The following is a 16896-nucleotide window of genomic DNA, read 5'->3' as shown; positions in this document are numbered from 1 at the left end:
CACACTCTGTGTATTAATCTGCAGTGTCTCTTTAAATTACAGTCAGACTAGCCAGCTTCACTTGTTTCCATCGTTTTGTCCCTTCATGTTGTATGGTTGTTGTCGTAATCAGTCTAATCTAATGTTAACTATATGTCATCTCTGCCAAAGGTCAGCTCAGCGTGGCCGTGGATCGCGTGCGCCGCGTCAGGCCCAGCGGCCCTGTGCGATCTGTGTGCACCCCAGCACTCCAGTCTGTTTTCCATCCAAAAGGGAGACACCTAACAGATCCTGGTGTAAGTGTCTCTCCTCCTCTCTCCCTCTCTTTCCCATGCTCATGTATGGAAAGAGCTCAGCGGTGTTTCCACAACAAACACAACAGGAGCTCTCGGTGCGCTGCTTTCTCACCGCTTTCCATCACCTCTGTCAACACGCTTGCACCACCAGTCATTTGGAAGACAGAGGCGAGTCTGGTGTTTACCTGAGTCATGATTTTTCTTTTTTCTTTTTTTTGGGGGGGGGTCCGGTAAAGTGATCTTAGGATGAATAAAGGCAACACAGGAGGAGGAGGAATTCCATCAACAGTCCTCGTGTTTATATCTACTGTATTGGCTTGAACTCCACATTTACCTGATTCTATGGAACCACTTCAGCCAGATAATAAGAAAGGTTGCCTTAAAGGGCCACCAGCCTAAATCTACGTCCGTCTGTCTCTATACGCTCTACCAAACTGATTATTGAGACATTCGGCCCCCTATTAAAACCAAACACAGATAGTACAGAGGGCTGATCTTCATCTGAGAGCAACTTTAATAGAAATGTTAAGGGCAAAATATGTGGCAGCACAGCATGGCAAAGAAAGGCACATCCACTGTTTCCACGAGGCCTACTGTAAATATGATTCACCTAGCATAAGAAAAGAAAAACTCTTTAAGTGCTCTGTACAAAACGAACTAAACCCATACACAACATGATCTGGCAAAAATGATTGTTTCTCCAAATATATTACAGCTTTCACTTTTAGATATAAAAAGAAATGATACAAAATAAAGAAACAAATCAAGTTCATTTTTCAATCCAATCCATTTCACTTGAGTCGCGTTGCTTCGTGACGGAATGATACACACCCAAGTCCTGTTCAACAGAACTGCAACAAAGAGAAGGAGAAAGAGAAAGAGATTACAGCAAGAAACCAGCAGCACCACATTTGTACGTGTGTGAACATGCACGGTACGGATACACACGTAAAACCAATGAAACGTACAAACAGTGCAGCATTCTCACCACCTATTAGATGTAACATATATCTGAGAATTAGCCACAGCACTAATGAGTAATGTCAAATGAACAATCAATCGAATGTGACTACGTTTTTAAAATCTACAGATTCTGGTTACTTTACATTACAACATGTATAAAGACTGTTGAATTTGTGGAAAACAAAACACTTCTCCCCAAAATCCCTAAGAAGCAGCTCCTAAAACTTCATGCAGCTCTTTTAAACGCAGAAGATTTATTTGTCATTTAAATACTAGAGGCTCCCGTCACCTTTAAGAGTCTCTAAACAACCAAAGAGAGGGAGAGAGGGAGAGAGAGAGGGAGGGAGAGGGAGAGGGAGAGAGAGAGAGAGAGAGAGGGAGAGGGAGAGAGGGAGAGAGAGAGAGAGAGAGGAGAGGGAGAGAGGAGAGAGGGAGAGAGGGAGAGAGAGAGAGGAGAGAGGAGAGAGAGAGGAGAGAGGGAGAGAGAGAGGAGAGAGGGAGAGGCGAGAGAGCGAGAGAGAGGGAGCGAGAGAGGAGGAGAGAGAGAGGGCGGGAGAGAGAGAGAGGGGGGAGGGAGAGGGCGGGGAGGAGGGAGGGGAGAGAGAGAGAGGGGGGGAGGAGAGGGAGGAGAGAGAGAGCGAGGGAGAGAGAGAGGGAGGAGGGACGGAGGCGATGGAGAGAGAGAGAGGGAGAGAGGAGAGGGAGGAGAGAGAGAGAGGGAGGGAGGGAGAGGGAGGGAGAGGGAGGGAGAGAGAGAGAGGGGGGAGGGAGAGGAGGGAGAGAGAGAGAGGGGGAGGGGAGGGGAGCGAGAGAGAGCGAGAGGCCGAAAGGGGGGAGAGAGAGGGAGAGAGAGAGGGGAGGAGCGCGAGGGAGGGGGAGAGAGAGAGAGAGGGGGAGAGAGAGAGAGAGGGAGAGAGAGAGAGGGAGAGAGAGCCAACTCCAGTCTCTGCTGCCATCTGCTGGTTCCACTGTTGCTTACATACAAAACAACATAAGCAGCATGTCCCTGTTAGTTGAGGTCGTGTTCCTAAACCTCCTTACTGCCACATTTCCCCACATCAACAACATTCAGTGGAACAGAATCAGCTCCTTGTTCTATTGTACATCTACTGTTTACATGCTGCTTCCTTTGTCTTAATTCTGTCTCCTCCATGTACGAATGTTATTTCTTTACCTTCCATCGGTTGCCACAGCTGTTACACAACACAAAGGTGGTCATGGGCTCATCAGCGCTGCGTGTCTGCACCTGTGACACACACACACACACACACACACACAAGCGCAAAAGAGTTTGTGAAAAGGAAGAAATCCTGTGTGTGTGTGTGTGTGTGTGTGTGTGTGTGTCTATACCTGTGTGTACGTGCAGCTCTTTCCGTGACACTTGTTGCAGATGAACATGTCCGTCTCAGTTCCTCCGACCTTTGACAGCTGGTGCTCTCTGATAGACTCTTTAGTCAGAGCCTCTCTCATCTGCTTCAGCTCTGCACTCGCCATCTCCTGCAGACGACACACTACAGGCGTCAGCAAAGATCAATACAACTGAGTATTGCGAGTATCAATTCTCAAACACACCGTCTTCATTTTGAGTGAATGGTTTAGATACAAACATTTACAATATGTCCCTCTGTACTAACTCATAACCTCCACATCATGATACACGTCATATCCCACTTTAGAGGTTTCAGTCTGGACTCTAGTGGGTCGAGGTTTCTTTAACACACTGTGTGGCTATATTTTAGAAAACCCACACATCTTTGTTGAACTACCTAACGCTTGACTGCAGGCCTCACCTCGGCGCTCATGCAGGCGATGCGTTGAGCTGAGATGTTCCCACACAGGACATTGCGCCGTAGGTCGGGATTCTTCTGGTCCTTCAGGTTGGAGATGCGGCTTCGTAGACGTGCTTTGTATTTCACATCTGTCGACTTAAACTCCTGGAAGATCTGTGAAGGCGATAAGCAGTCAAGGACGAAAACATTGACAACACACAGCATTTATGAGAGAATCCCTTCAGGCAGTCGTGGACAGGACAGACATGATGAGACTGACAGAGGGAGTTTATGGTTTTAAACAACCATGCACTGGGGAAGTGTGTCGTCGAGAGACTACTCTCACTGACTGCCGACAGCTGGAGCGAACACTCAGATAAACATCTGTATTAAACCCTGTTGTTTGCACCGTGTGTGAAAGGATATGTTCTTCGATTTGAGCTGCGAGGTGCTCGCAGTCAACTCCAATGGTTTTGTGGTCATCTGGAACACACAAACACACACGGTTGTTTTGCTTTAAGCATGTTAAAGCTTTCTAAGAAGCAATGAGCATCAGGTCTTGAGGCAGTCGCACAAGGTGCAAGATGATCCCAACCAGCAGGTGTGGATGTAGCTGATGCGACACGCTCAATTCTGGTGCCTACAAGAAGTTACCCGACAAACCGCCTTCTCACCGTCAGTCTGCAGCGCGGCTACCAACAGCTCTCTACACTTGTTCCTCACGTTGTCAGTTGTGACGGGGGCGGGAGGGAAGGAGGTGGCGCGAGGAGCGTGGGTAGGAGTGGTTGGGGTGGTAGGAGTGGTGGGGGTGCTGGGGGTCTCCCCGGACTTCTTACAGCTGTGGAAGAGGAGAGCTATGAAATGACCTCACTCTGCGACTGTGAATGGAGCAAAAGTTCCAGCATCACTGGGACTGAGACCTTTTCTCACTGCTGCCCGAGTCTTTGGACGTGGACGATGACCTCACAGGAGATCCTTCTTTCTTCTTCTCCTTCTCCTCAGACTTGCCCTCTGAGCCATCTGAGGGAGGAGAGAGAACAAAAAACTAAAACACAACTCTCCATCATGTTTACTACAGAGACAAGTATTGATGTAAAGAGATTAGGACACGCTGGTGGTGTCCAGTACGATACTACTATTACTACTATTAAAAAAACCTGCACTGACTGTTTTCTATGAGCTTCACTGTGGTTTGTCATGTGCCAGTAGGCGGAGTATTGATATAGAACAAGTCTTAATAGAATTGGAAAGACTCCTCACTTCACATTCACCATCCTTATGGTGTGGTGGTGAATCCAAAAAAACAACTCTTGGACGAAAAAGACTCAGGACTATTCATGAAAAGATTAGTTTGCCAACGTTTGATTGTTTATCGCAACGACTGTTGTGTTTTATGATTATATGTTTTATAGAGTTTTATATTATTAGGCTTGACACTGATGACATGGTAATATGCATCTGCTGCTGGATCAGCTCTTAACCTAGTAGCTGGTATCACTGCACACAAGCAGCAAATGGAGTGGGACAGCCAAAATGTCCACACATCAGAGGCATCGAACTCCAATTAGTCCACACAATCATAGAAAGATAGGAACTGTAAACGATCACTGCAGACGCAGATACACGCACACACACATACACACACTCCTACCCAGTAGTTTCTTCCAGGACTTAATGAGAGTCTTGGCGAGAGTCTGAACTTCTTCATCTGAACTCTGTTTCCTCACCGCGTTCACTGACATCCCAACTCTGGTAGACTACAGACAGAGAAGAGAGAGAGAGAAACAGAAAATAACAAATAGAAGGAGAATCAAATCTATTTTCTTGCCATAATAACACATCTTAAATATAAGCAAATAACGATTTATAAGAGCAACACTGCAGTGCTGATTTGTATTCACTGTAACCTTTACATGCAGCTCTGCTAGTGCCGGCTTAAGTACTGTATTATATGTGCAGAGGGCCAACTGTGTTCAGTTCAGTGTTAAGGGGCATTGTGATTGTCCATAAATATTCAACTATCACCCACGCAATTTCCTTAGAGGGTTCAAATTTGTGTTTGTACTAAGTGACACCTCGGCCCCCGGATCGGGGCTGTGAAGCAATTTCACAAGAGCAGCCAAACTGTGTGTGACCAACATGTTTTCTTTAACTTCCATGTTCAATTAAAGCTCTGCGATCTGAAAATTCATTTCTGTTAAATTTCAAAATTTGATTTGAAAACCATATGACAGGCATTCAATATCTGTCATACATGCAAGATTACTTTAGCTCCTTGTCACTACTAGTAGCATGAACAAGTATCTGCAGCCCAGTCCTGTTGCACAGGTAGTTCAGTTAATCAAAGATGGCACATCCATGTGTGTACTCACAAGGAGGTTTGCTGCATTTCCCTGCACAGTCTCAAGAGCATGACGGAGATACCAGGACACCTGCCATTAAAAGGCCATAAAAGGGCAACAACCAGCAGCAGAACCAGTTTCAGAACAGGAGGACCAGTATGACAGCCCAGCAGGCTTCTGGTGTGCATGTATCTGACCAAACTGTCAGAAACCATGAGGGTGGCATGAGAGCCTGACATCCTCCAGTATAACCTGTGCTTACAGCCCAGCACTGCAGCTTGACTGGCACTTAATACAGGACATCAGATTTGGCCTCTGGTGCCAGGTCCTTCTCAAAGGAGAGAGCAGGTTCACACTGAGCACATGTGACAAGTGTGAAAAAGCCTGAAGACAATGTTGTGATCTTTATGCTGCCTGCAGCATCACCAAGCATGACCTGTTTGGTGGTGGGTTAGTAATGGTCAAAGCCGTCAACCATCTCTGAGTTATGATGCTTTAGACATGAACTGCTGGGGGACCTCCCTTGGTAGACTCTGCTCCTTTCAAATGTGCAGTTTCAATATCCTGCCTGCCCCTTATCTCTTAGAAAAATCTTTAAAAAAGTAGTTGAAAAAAAATTATGAGACCACCTGCGCAAGAATACCCTGTATGAAGGTTCAAATATAGAATAAATTCATTATTTTCTTTAAAATTCTACAAAAAAAAAACCCTATAATGTTAAAGAGAAAAACATTATTTGAAATATTTACAATTTTATTAAAAATAAAACAAATTCTAAAAAATCACATGTATATAAGTATTCACAGCCATGACACTCAAAATTGAGCTCTGGTGCAGCCTGTTTCCACCAATCATCCTTGAGATGTTTCTACATCTTGATTGGAGTTCATCTGTGGACTTCAAACAAGTTGTAGAAACTACAATAAAAATCCAATCCTCAGCTAAATTTTACCATAATGCACCTGAAGGACTCTCACACCATGAATAACAAGATTCACATCTCAGATGAAACAAAGGCCGAGCTCTTTGGCCTGAATGCCAAGTGTCATGCTTGGATGAAACCAGGCACCACTCACCACCTGGCCAATACCATCACTACAATGAACCTTAAGGGGGAGAGCATTATGCTGTGGGGATGTTTTTCAGCAGCAAGAACTCAATCAGATGACTAGGACTAGTCATCTGATGACTAGGACTAGTCATCTGATTGAGGGAAGGATGAATGCAGCAATGTACAGAGACATCCGTCTTTCAACGGGACAACGACCATAAGCACACAGCCAAGATAACAAAGAAGTGGCTATGGGACAACTCTAGGAATGTCCTTGAGTGGTCCAGCCAGAGCCCAAACTTGAATCCCATATCTCTGGAGAGATCTGCAAATGGCTGTGCACCCACACTCCTCATCCAACCTGATGGAGCTTGAGAGTTACTGCAAAGAAGAATGGGAGAAACTGCCCAAAATTAGGTGTGCCAGGCTTGTAGCATCATACTAAAAGAACATGAGGCTATAATTATATTATTATATTTTCATATTGTATAAATTGACTTGACAAAATAAAAAATATTTTTTTACATTTTGGAATAATGTTGTTACATAACAAAATGTGACGGCGAAAATTCTCAGTCCTCCTGGTGAAGTTATCTGGAAGTTGAGTCATGGCAACTGGACTTCCTTTTGTTAGATTGTTAGGTTAAAACTTTTCGCTACTCATCCAAGTAGCTTCTTCAGTCTGTTACTTGTATGAGTAGTAAAACTGGACTTCTGGACTTCCTAACAAAAGGAAGTCCAGTTGCTATGACTTTCCAGATAACAAAATGTGGGAAAAGTTGAGTGCTGTGAATACTTTCTGCATGCATTCCATCTTTGACCAGCATTTCTCCTTTACATCATACATAAAATAAATATATAAAACTGCCTTTTTCCACCTGAGGGCTATTGCTAAAATTAGAAGCATCCTGTCTCAAAGTGATGCTGAAAAACTAGTCTATGTACTTCCAGACTGGACTATTGTAATTCATTATTAATAGTTTGTCCAAATAACCCCCTAAAAAGCCTCCAGTTAATCCAAAATGCTGCAGCCAGAGTTCTGACTGGAATTAGAAAGAGAGATCATATTTCTCTTACATCAGCAACGTTCTCATAGTTCCATATTTTCCAAGCAGAACACTTCACTCTCAGAGTGCAGGTTTACTAGTGGTTTGCTTTTTGATAAAGCTTATGTTGGAGATGGCTCAGGTGACTCTGAACCATCTCTTAGTTATGCTGCTATAGTCTGTTAGGGGACCTCCACTCCCCACTTATATGTCTTTGTGTCTTCTCTCTCCTGTAGTTGCGTTTCATCCTCTGGGTTTTTCTCTCTCTGTACTTTTCTGCAGGCATCCTCGACCCCAGAGCTATATATTTCCATATTATTTCCCTACCAACCTGCGCAGTGTTTTCGCTGCTTGTTGTTGTTTTTGTGGCCTGCTGTTCGTTTTTGCTCTTTCCACTTACCCTAATCGGTCGAGGCAGATGGCCGCCCACCCTGAGCACAGTTCTACTGGATGTTTTTTTCTTTAAATTGAGTTTTTCCTCTTCCTCCCACTGCTGCTCAACTGGGATTTGTTGGGTTTTCTACATAATTGTGTAAGGCTATGTAGAGTTCCTTGAAATTATTTTGTTGTTAAATCACAACAAATATGTTGATGTAAATACGTAAATAAAATTGATTGCAAATGAATTTCATTCTATTATGTCAGAAAATATGTTTAAAGTGCTGTTTTAAATTGATAAATATAGCTTAAAAAAAAAAGACATATTCACATAATGAGGGTGGAGCTGCAGTGCAAGGTGCCAAAGGGTGAACTTGGTGGTAGTGAAATGTCAGAGGGGTGAAGTTAATTACCTGCAGGGTCTCCAGAGACATCTTCATGTTCTTCAATTCCCTCAGCAGGTCAAGGGCACCATCCTGTACACAAAACCTTCATATTAAACCTCTAGCCTGGTTAATGTGCAGTCAACTTCTGTCATCTTTCACTAGCAACATAAAAAGTCAAATCTTTAGAAGGTATATTCTTCCTCACAACTGACTAGGAGGTTCACTGTAATGGTTCCCAAGAGAATGATGCAGCTATAAGACAGACTTCTAATGGATAAATCTGTTGACCAAGTGCCCATTGTTTAATACCCATCCCAACCAAGCACTTCTAAAAGTGTTAGAACCAGGCATAACTTTTCAATAATTTCCTTTATGTTTTGAAGCTTTTTAGTTATTGTAATGTCATAACGAGCACATCACCCCTATCTTATCTACACTTCATTGGCTCCCCGTGAAATTTCGCATTGATTTTAAAATACTACTTTTGACATTTAAAGCATTAAATGGTCTTGCGCCACAGTATCTAAGGGAATTGCTAGTGTCTTATGATCCACCACGCCTACTTCGATCAGAGGATGCTGGCTGCCTGTCAGTACCTCGTATCCTAAAAACTACAGCTGGGGGCAGAGCCTTTTCTTACAAAGCCCCAAAGTTATGGAATAGCCTTCCAAATAGCGTTCGGGACTCAGACACAGTCTCAGTGTTTAAGTCTAGGCTGAAAACCTATTTATTTAGTCAAGCATTTGAGTAAATAGATCTGGGAAGGACTCATGGACGTAGAGCATTATGGTGAACTGGTATGTTTAGATGCTGTCTTCCCAACTCTCACTGATCACTCAGGTTTGTTGATGGTGAAGTGATTGGTTGCTTTACATCCCAGGGAGCCCTCATGTCTGTGTTTTCTTCTGAACCCACCCTTTTAGTTAGGCTGTCATAATTAGTCCTGCCGGAGTCCCTACTACACTACACTAAATATACATTCACCTCAAACTTTATCCGACTGTGAATACAACTAACTGCAATCTCTCCTCTTCTCTCTCTTTCCCTCTCCCTCTCTCTTTTCCCTCTTCCTGTCTCTCTGTCGAGCTACACGTCATTCCACCCTCTGCCCTCTGGACCTGTCTGACTCGTCCTGATGCCCAACTTCTGGCTGGAGATCTCGTCGCCTGGATCCACCGTTTGCCCTTTGGGATGCATTTGGAGACTGGATTGGTCACAAGCTACTATGATGTCGGTCCCGGCCTCGGCGGACGTCGGAAGCTGTTTCTTGGAGGTCTCGACTCAACGCTCGATAGTCAAGGAATGGAACTAGTCTGCCTGCAATAACTAACTGGACTCCATATTAACTTAAAGACATTAACTATTATACTGGACTGCTGCCTACACAGCATGTAATCACCCATATGAGGATGGGTTCCCTGTTGAGTCTGGTTCCTCTCAAGGTTTCTTCCTGTTGCCTTCTCAGGGAGTTTTTCCTTGCCACAGTCGCCCGCGGCTTGCTCATCAGGGACAATCTGATTATTATGATTCATACACATTCACTGTTCATGTACTGTTCTTTGGTTGTGTAAAGCTGCTTTGTGACAATGTCAATTGTAAAAAGCGCTCTACAAATAAAATTGAATTGAATTGAATTGAATAACAATGACTACAAGAAGCACTGAGAAAAGTGTAGCGAGTCTCTTGCTAGCATATGCTAACTGTTTTAGTCCCTGCATAATCCTGGTGTGTGCCTCCTGATTAAAAAATTAATAAATAAATGAAAACATATTCCATCAAATCAGTGTTGTTAAAATTCTAAAATGTATTACATAAAAATATGAATGCCAATATTGAATGTGTCAAATATGCCACATATTTTTATTTTACCAAATGTCTATACTATACTCCCACTGAACCAAACACTAATCATCACTGTGGCTCAATACATGAGACCTCTTACCTTTGATCAGCACGTCAATATTAGTTCAGATCAATCTATCTTTACTAACAGGCTACATACTTACATACAGTTTTTAGGGTTGCTGTAGTCAAACCTCTACTCAAAGCTACATTAGCTACGGAGTTCCACAGGGTTCTGTGCTTGGACCAATTCTTTTACTTTATATGTATGTAAGTCCCCCTAGGCAATATTATTAGGAAACACTAAATTTCCATTGCTATGCAGATGATACCCAGCTATACCTATCTATGAAACCAGAAGAAACCAATCCCACCTGTCCTCTAATTTCCTTCTCCTAAATTCAGACAAGACAGATGTTATTTTGTTTGGTCCTAAAAATCTCAGACACACTGTCTAATCACGTTCTCACCCTAGATGACTTAGCCTCAAGTAATACTGTGAGAAATCTCGGAGTTATCTTTGACCAGGATATCTCTTTTACTCCATATATAAAAGAAATCTCTAGAACTGCCCTTATCCACCTCAGGAATATTTCTAAAATTAGCAGCATCCTATCTCAAAGTGATTGATGCTGAAAAACTATCTATATCTTCCAAGGAGAACTCTACGTTCTCAAAGTGCAGGTTTACTTGTGGTTTCTAGAGTTTCCAAATGTAGAATGGGAGGCAGAGCCTTTAGCTACCAAGCTCCTCTCCCGTGGAACCAGCTCCCAGTTCAGGTTCTGGAGGCAGACACCCTCTCTACATTTAAGACTAGACTTAAAACTTTCCTTTTTTATAAAGCTTATAGTTAGAGATGGATCAGGTGACTCTGAACCATCTCTTAGTTATGCTGATATAGGTTATTCTGCTGGGGGACCTCTACTGATAAACTGAGCTCCTCTCTCCTTTCTCCAGTATCAATGCAAATGCCACCATTGCATGTCATTAACTTTGTGTCTTCTCTCTTCTGTAGTTGTGTTTCCTCCTCTCTGTCTCCCTCTCTCTGTACTTTTCTGCAGGTATCCTCGGCCTGGAGCTGTACATCTCCAGAATCCAGTTCATCTGCCCAATGTTCTTGCTGCTTGTTGTTGTCTTATTGCCTGCTGTTCTTTTCTCTCTTCTCTTTCCACTCACCCCATTCGGTCGAGGCAGATGGCCGCCCACCATGAGCCTGGTTCTGCTGGATGTTTCTCCACTGTTGCCTAAAGCTTGCTTAAATGGGATTGTTGTTGTTTTCTATGTCATTTTTCGTATAATTATACTCTGTAAGGTCTTAAACCTTAAACACTGTAAAGTGCCTTGAGAAGACTTTTGTTGTGATTTGGTGCCATATAAATAAAATTTAATTAAATTGAATTAATTACATCAAATCAGGACCATTTCGTGGTTATGCCAGACAACCAGCAATACCAAAAATGAAGTCAATTCTTTTGATTGTATTCTGCTTCATCTGGAACTGAAGGCTGAACTAGGTAAATTTTTATTTAGTTACTTTCATAGGGGATCTGTGTCACTGGGAATATTCAAATTATTTATTAACTAACTACATGGACACTTCAGTGGCTCGAAACTGCATTTGCACAGTTATTTGCAACCTCCATTAAAATGTGGTGTGACAAAACTGAGGTGGACAGAGAGGATGATTGACTCCAGGTGTGAGTGTGGTGACCGGCTTTTCAACCAAGCCCTGATGTGATTTCTAACCCAACTGTTTCCAAAGTGTCAGCACAAACAGCAGCAGCAGCAGCAGCAGCAGCAGCATCAGCAGCATCAGTCAGGTGACAGTGGGACATTATCAGCACAAGTGTAGAAACGCAGTCCCTCAGAGCCGCTTCCAGAAGGTTCCCCGTCCCGGCGGTTCAAAGGTACCGATCGGCACCTGATCGCGGATGCAGCCCCCGCTCTCGCACTCACCGTGTTTTTCTTGTGCACCATTTTATCCAGCTTTTTGGCGATGCGCTCCACTTCCTGGTTCTTGGCCATGTTCGAGCGGGTTCCTGTCCGTCACTCGGTCTCCTCTGCGGCGGAGAAAACCTCCATCGATGTGAAGGGAACTCTCTCCGCTGTGTCTCACTCCGGGCTTCTCTTTACGCAGTGTGTCTGTCTCGTCTCCCAGCTGCTGCCTCCCTCGTTTGTTGTTGTGCCGCTGTGGGACGCCGGGAGTTGTAGTTTTCTGTGTGATCATCTCCAAAGCAGACTTGGAACAACCAAAGTGACCAAAGCTCCAGGGTGTGATCACTGTGTTTGTGGTGCCTCTGTTAAACAGTCACTGTGTTTTTAATATATATACATAAGTATATGTATAAGTAGATACTTTTACTCCACTGAATTTATCTGACAGCTTCGAGGAACCAAACCAAACCAAATACACACTAATACACTTATACATATATTATGGAATAAAATGATTAAATCTTAGAGCATGTACATGTTACATGAGTTTAATAAAGAACTTGTGTTTTGCTCAGTGTACATGTTAGTGAAGTGCTTACACTTTTCTTGAGTATTGTATTTGTGTAGCCTACTTCTCTCACCTCTGCGTCTCATACTTTAAAGAGTTTGAACAATGAGTCCACAGAAATCCCCATTCCTCCTTAGAAAGTTCTTTCCACGCTTTATGCACATTTAATTTTTATTTTTGCACCAACACACACACATAATTTAATTTTAACTGACTTAATTTAAATTTAAACTTTTTTAACACTCAGGAAGTCTATAGCGACTTGGAGTTACATCTGAATGATGAGAGCACCGGATTGGAAAATGAGCACAAACAGACTGTTAGAAGACTCAGACTGTTTAAGATGTGATTTCAATGGACTTAAAGTTTCTTTTGCAGTTGAATTTATGTCCTGTCTGTATTTACTGTGTCCTTCCTCTAGATGACAGTGTTGTCAAGTTATTTTGGACTTGGTGGCCAATGTCTGAATGTTGACAACAGTGTACAGTATGACTGAAACTGTTGATGGTGGATTGGTGAATTCAACAATGTGAAAAAGCATGCTTATATTAATGTTTATTAATATGGGAACACACATCAACAAAGTTTTAAGAATATCTCACAATATTACAGAATATCCAGGCCAGCAAACAGCACATTGCTTCACTTTGAAATGAGAAAAGATCTCTTGAATCATCTTACCTCTGATATTATACTATGTAGTGGTAACTACTCTATCCAGCAGCATCCATGCAGGAGGCCGTGATTCGAATCCCAGCTGTGGCCTACGTCCAGTAGGGGTCTTTAGGCAAGACGTGACGTTTACCCTTGTTTACCCTGCCTACCCTTGTCTCACTTGTAAGTTGCTTTGGATAAAAGTGTCAGCTAAATGACTAAATGAATTAACTCTGTCCCATCCACCTTCAAACATGCAGACCTTAACTTAACCTTCTCCAAACCTACATTTAACCTACATCTAACTGTCCTTAACAACTTCTGCCACATCTCACTTTCACTGAGAAAACAGGACCAGATTTCTCTTATGCTGTCCTCTCTACACTGGTTACCAGCTAAATACGTTGCTATGCAGATGAAACCCAGCTATATTGATCCATGACAAATCAATTAGCCAAACTTCAAGCAAACCGAAAAACCTCAGAGACATGAAACCTAATCATATTGTTACCCAAGATGACTTAGCATTGGCCTGGATAAAAATGCTGCCAAATGACTAAAAAACAAATGTACATGCACTGACAGCAACTTCTTCCTATCGTGACTGGCTAATTCTCACTGTTCAAATAAAGAGGAGACTTCACTAAGAGTTGGATTCATGCGTTCCCATCAAGGAGCCGTTGTAACATCCCTAGCTCAGGTTAAACTGACATCTGAATCCACCTTTACATTTAGTCATAGACACTCTTGCAAGTGAGCTGCAAAGCAAGCAACTGAACTGTCAATGGTCAAATAGGTGCCAATGTTTGACAAGGAGGAGCTGTGTGTGGATAAAACCCTCTCCTTGGTTTTGCTGTGTGATGTTTTTAAACAATTTGGGCAACATTTAATTCTCATTAAACAGCTTCAAACTGTAAAATAGGATTTGATCTAGAGCAGATTACACTTTTGAACCAGCTCTACCCCGGGTCTGCACGCCGGTGTCGCCTGCCGTGGTTCTGTCTCTCCAAATGTAAATCAGACTCTCCTCTCTCTGAATAATTCTTGGAGAAACTTCTTTTCTTTTTGTTTTGGTCTCATGATTTCTCGCTGCTTCGCGTCTGCAGCCAAGAACCTCCTCCAGCTGAGGATCTGCTGAGCAGAGCTGGCAGCGACATCAACAGCTGCTGAGATAGCTGTCAGAGCGCCTGTCTGTGTGTGTGCGTGCGTGTTTACTACAGAGAGCTAAGAGGTATGTAGTGAGAGGAAGAGATATGCAGAGAAGAGAAACTCATCCAAAGACTGATTGAAAGGAGACAAAAGCAGCTTCTTCCTCCTCTTTTCATCTTTTCCCGTTTTCCCACTCATCATCCCTTTGCTCCTTGATCCTTTTTACTTATGCTCATCCACTCTTTAATTCTTCCCTCATTCACTTTGTGTGTCATCACTTCTCCTTCATTCATTCCTCTTCTTTTTTCTCTTCCCTTCAACTCTCCCCTCATTGTCCATTGCCATCATTTTGCTTATCACCTTCCATCTCAGGACCTCCTGAGATTTTCCTTCCTTCCTCTTTTCCTCTACTTTGTTTGATCTCCTTCCTTCTTCTCTGCCCATATTTCCCTCTCTAACTGTCATTCCTCACTTTCTCTTTTCCCTCTTCCTTTTATTACCTTACTCTCATCTCCACGTCGTCTTTTCTCACATACTCAAAGCCTCTTTCTTCTTGTATTATCTGTCGTCATCCTCTTTTCCTCGTCCTTTCTTTCTCAGCAGAGATACATACATACTGCACATTAGTCCAAACAAATGACTTCTTGATTTCTAACACATGTAAAGGATGATGTTAAGCTTGTCAGTAGAATGTCTGCTGCTCATTGTTGCACCACACAAGTGTTCGGCTTCCACATCATCGCGTTTTGAAGGTTTCTGGGAAAGTAAACAGATAACAGCAGGGTGAAGCCAGCAGGAAAAGAGTCAGGGGGGTGGAGGGGTTGATACGTGATGTTAATGTAATGAGGAAAACATGGATTAAGAAAAAAAAAAAGGTCAGGGCTTTATTATCTGCGTGTGTGATTTCATTCTAGTTTCCTTAGAAAAGAGCGCAGAGCTCCCTGGAACCTTTCATATCCTCAACATTTTAGTTCACTATTTTACCAGGAGACTGAAAATGTTCAGGAAAGAATCACAAACAATTTCAAACCCAGAAAATAAAGAGGCTGAACCTTTTGTGATGAGTCCAACAATATAAGCTGTGGTTATAGAAAAGATTATGGATTCCAGTATAACACAACTGCTGCAGCCTGAAAACTGTCCCACCGTGTCTGGTACAGTGTCAAGTTTAGTTTAGTGCATTTTGTCTTATGTTGTCCCTGGCTGGCTGAATAGTGTAGTGGATTTGAATCCCAGCTGTGGCCTACCTCCAGTGGGAGGTACTATACCTTGTACCTCACTTGTAAGTTGCTTTTGTCTGCCAGATTGCTAAATGTAAATGTAAATACCCTGTTTGTTTTTGTGTGTGTGAGACAAATGGGCTATAACTGTAACTATAACTGTTTTAAATGGTTGATGCAACCACAAATACTTTTATTTGTAAAAAAGCACTTAGTGACAAGAAAAACAATGTGAACCTTTTAAAATTTTATGGTTTTCTGCATTACTTTGTTATAAAATATGATCTGATCTTCATTTAAGTCTAAAGTACTAACAAATATAATCTGCCTAAAATAATAACACAAACAACATTCAGATCCTTCATGTCTTTATTAAGAACAACCATAAAAACCTTATAGCTAGTGCTAGTGGAAGCAGCTTCCTTCGTGGAGTCCTGCCATAGCCCTGCCTTGTTCAATGTTTCATCTACTCATGAACACAGATGTTAACCAGTTCCAATGATAGCTTTAAATCTTTGACTGTCACTCTGGGTTGTTTCTTTACCTCATGAGTGTTTTTTGTGCTCTTGGGGTCATTTTGACTGGCCGCCCACTTCTTGGTAGAGTAGGCACAGTCCCAAAGTGTCTCCTGTTGTAGACTGTTTAACTGTAGACTGGTGAATTTCTAAAGTCTTTGACATCACTTTATAACCCTATCTAGCTTTATGTAAATCAACAATTCTGGATTGTAGACTCTAAAAGCTCTTTTTTCTCGAGGTATGGCTGACATAAATGTCTTCTTCTTGTGCTCCACACATGAGACACCCAAAGAATGACTCCTCCTGAACAATGTGCAGGTCTGATCCACAGCTACAGGAAGTGCCCGGTTGAGGTTTTAAATGGTAGTGTGGCACTAGCTACACGACTATAAAATTAAAAAAAAGGTTCTCATACTTTTTCTTGCCAGTGTATAATAAAAATTATTATTATTAACTTATTATGGAGATGCACCTTCAAGGAGCCTGTGACGTCACACTGTTTTAAACTTTGATCTTACTTTGAGGAGACAGACTTGACTCCAGACTTGAGTCAGCCACCCCTGTGTGGAAGGACACTGTTCTTAAGAGGTTCAACATGTAACTCTTATGAAAATAAGCCAAATGTTGAATTATTTTTAGAAAGCCAGTCTGTGAAGTTCTAATGACACACACAGTACAGTCTGTGTGAGAAAGAGACAGCGACTCATTCATTTTACAGATCATGCTTATCTGTAAAGTTACAGAATATAAACAGCCTTAGGTGTGTTACTCACATCATGAACGCAGCCTCAACTCTGACG

General features: G+C 42.5%; 1 protein-coding gene across 1 annotated transcript; it reads right to left on the bottom strand.

The window, feature by feature from the left end:
• Positions 1-572: 572 nt before the first annotated feature.
• Positions 573-12229, bottom strand: tcea2 (transcription elongation factor A (SII), 2). The gene is made up of 10 exons (XM_026367006.1): positions 12009-12229; positions 8238-8300; positions 4659-4764; positions 3928-4027; positions 3682-3845; positions 3434-3490; positions 3029-3183; positions 2589-2735; positions 2413-2484; positions 573-1126 (listed from the first exon to the last, which is right to left on the bottom strand). Exons 1-10 carry the CDS (start codon positions 12075-12077, stop codon positions 1118-1120), a joined length of 942 nt encoding a protein of 313 aa, XP_026222791.1. The 5' UTR covers positions 12078-12229; the 3' UTR covers positions 573-1117.
• Positions 12230-16896: the final 4667 nt, after the last annotated feature.

Source organism: Anabas testudineus, chromosome 7, assembly GCF_900324465.2.
Source record: "Anabas testudineus chromosome 7, fAnaTes1.2, whole genome shotgun sequence".
NCBI classification, from domain to species: Eukaryota; Metazoa; Chordata; class Actinopteri; order Anabantiformes; family Anabantidae; genus Anabas; species Anabas testudineus.
Note: the sequence above shows the minus strand (reverse complement) of the source record. Positions and strands in the feature narration are given on the sequence as shown.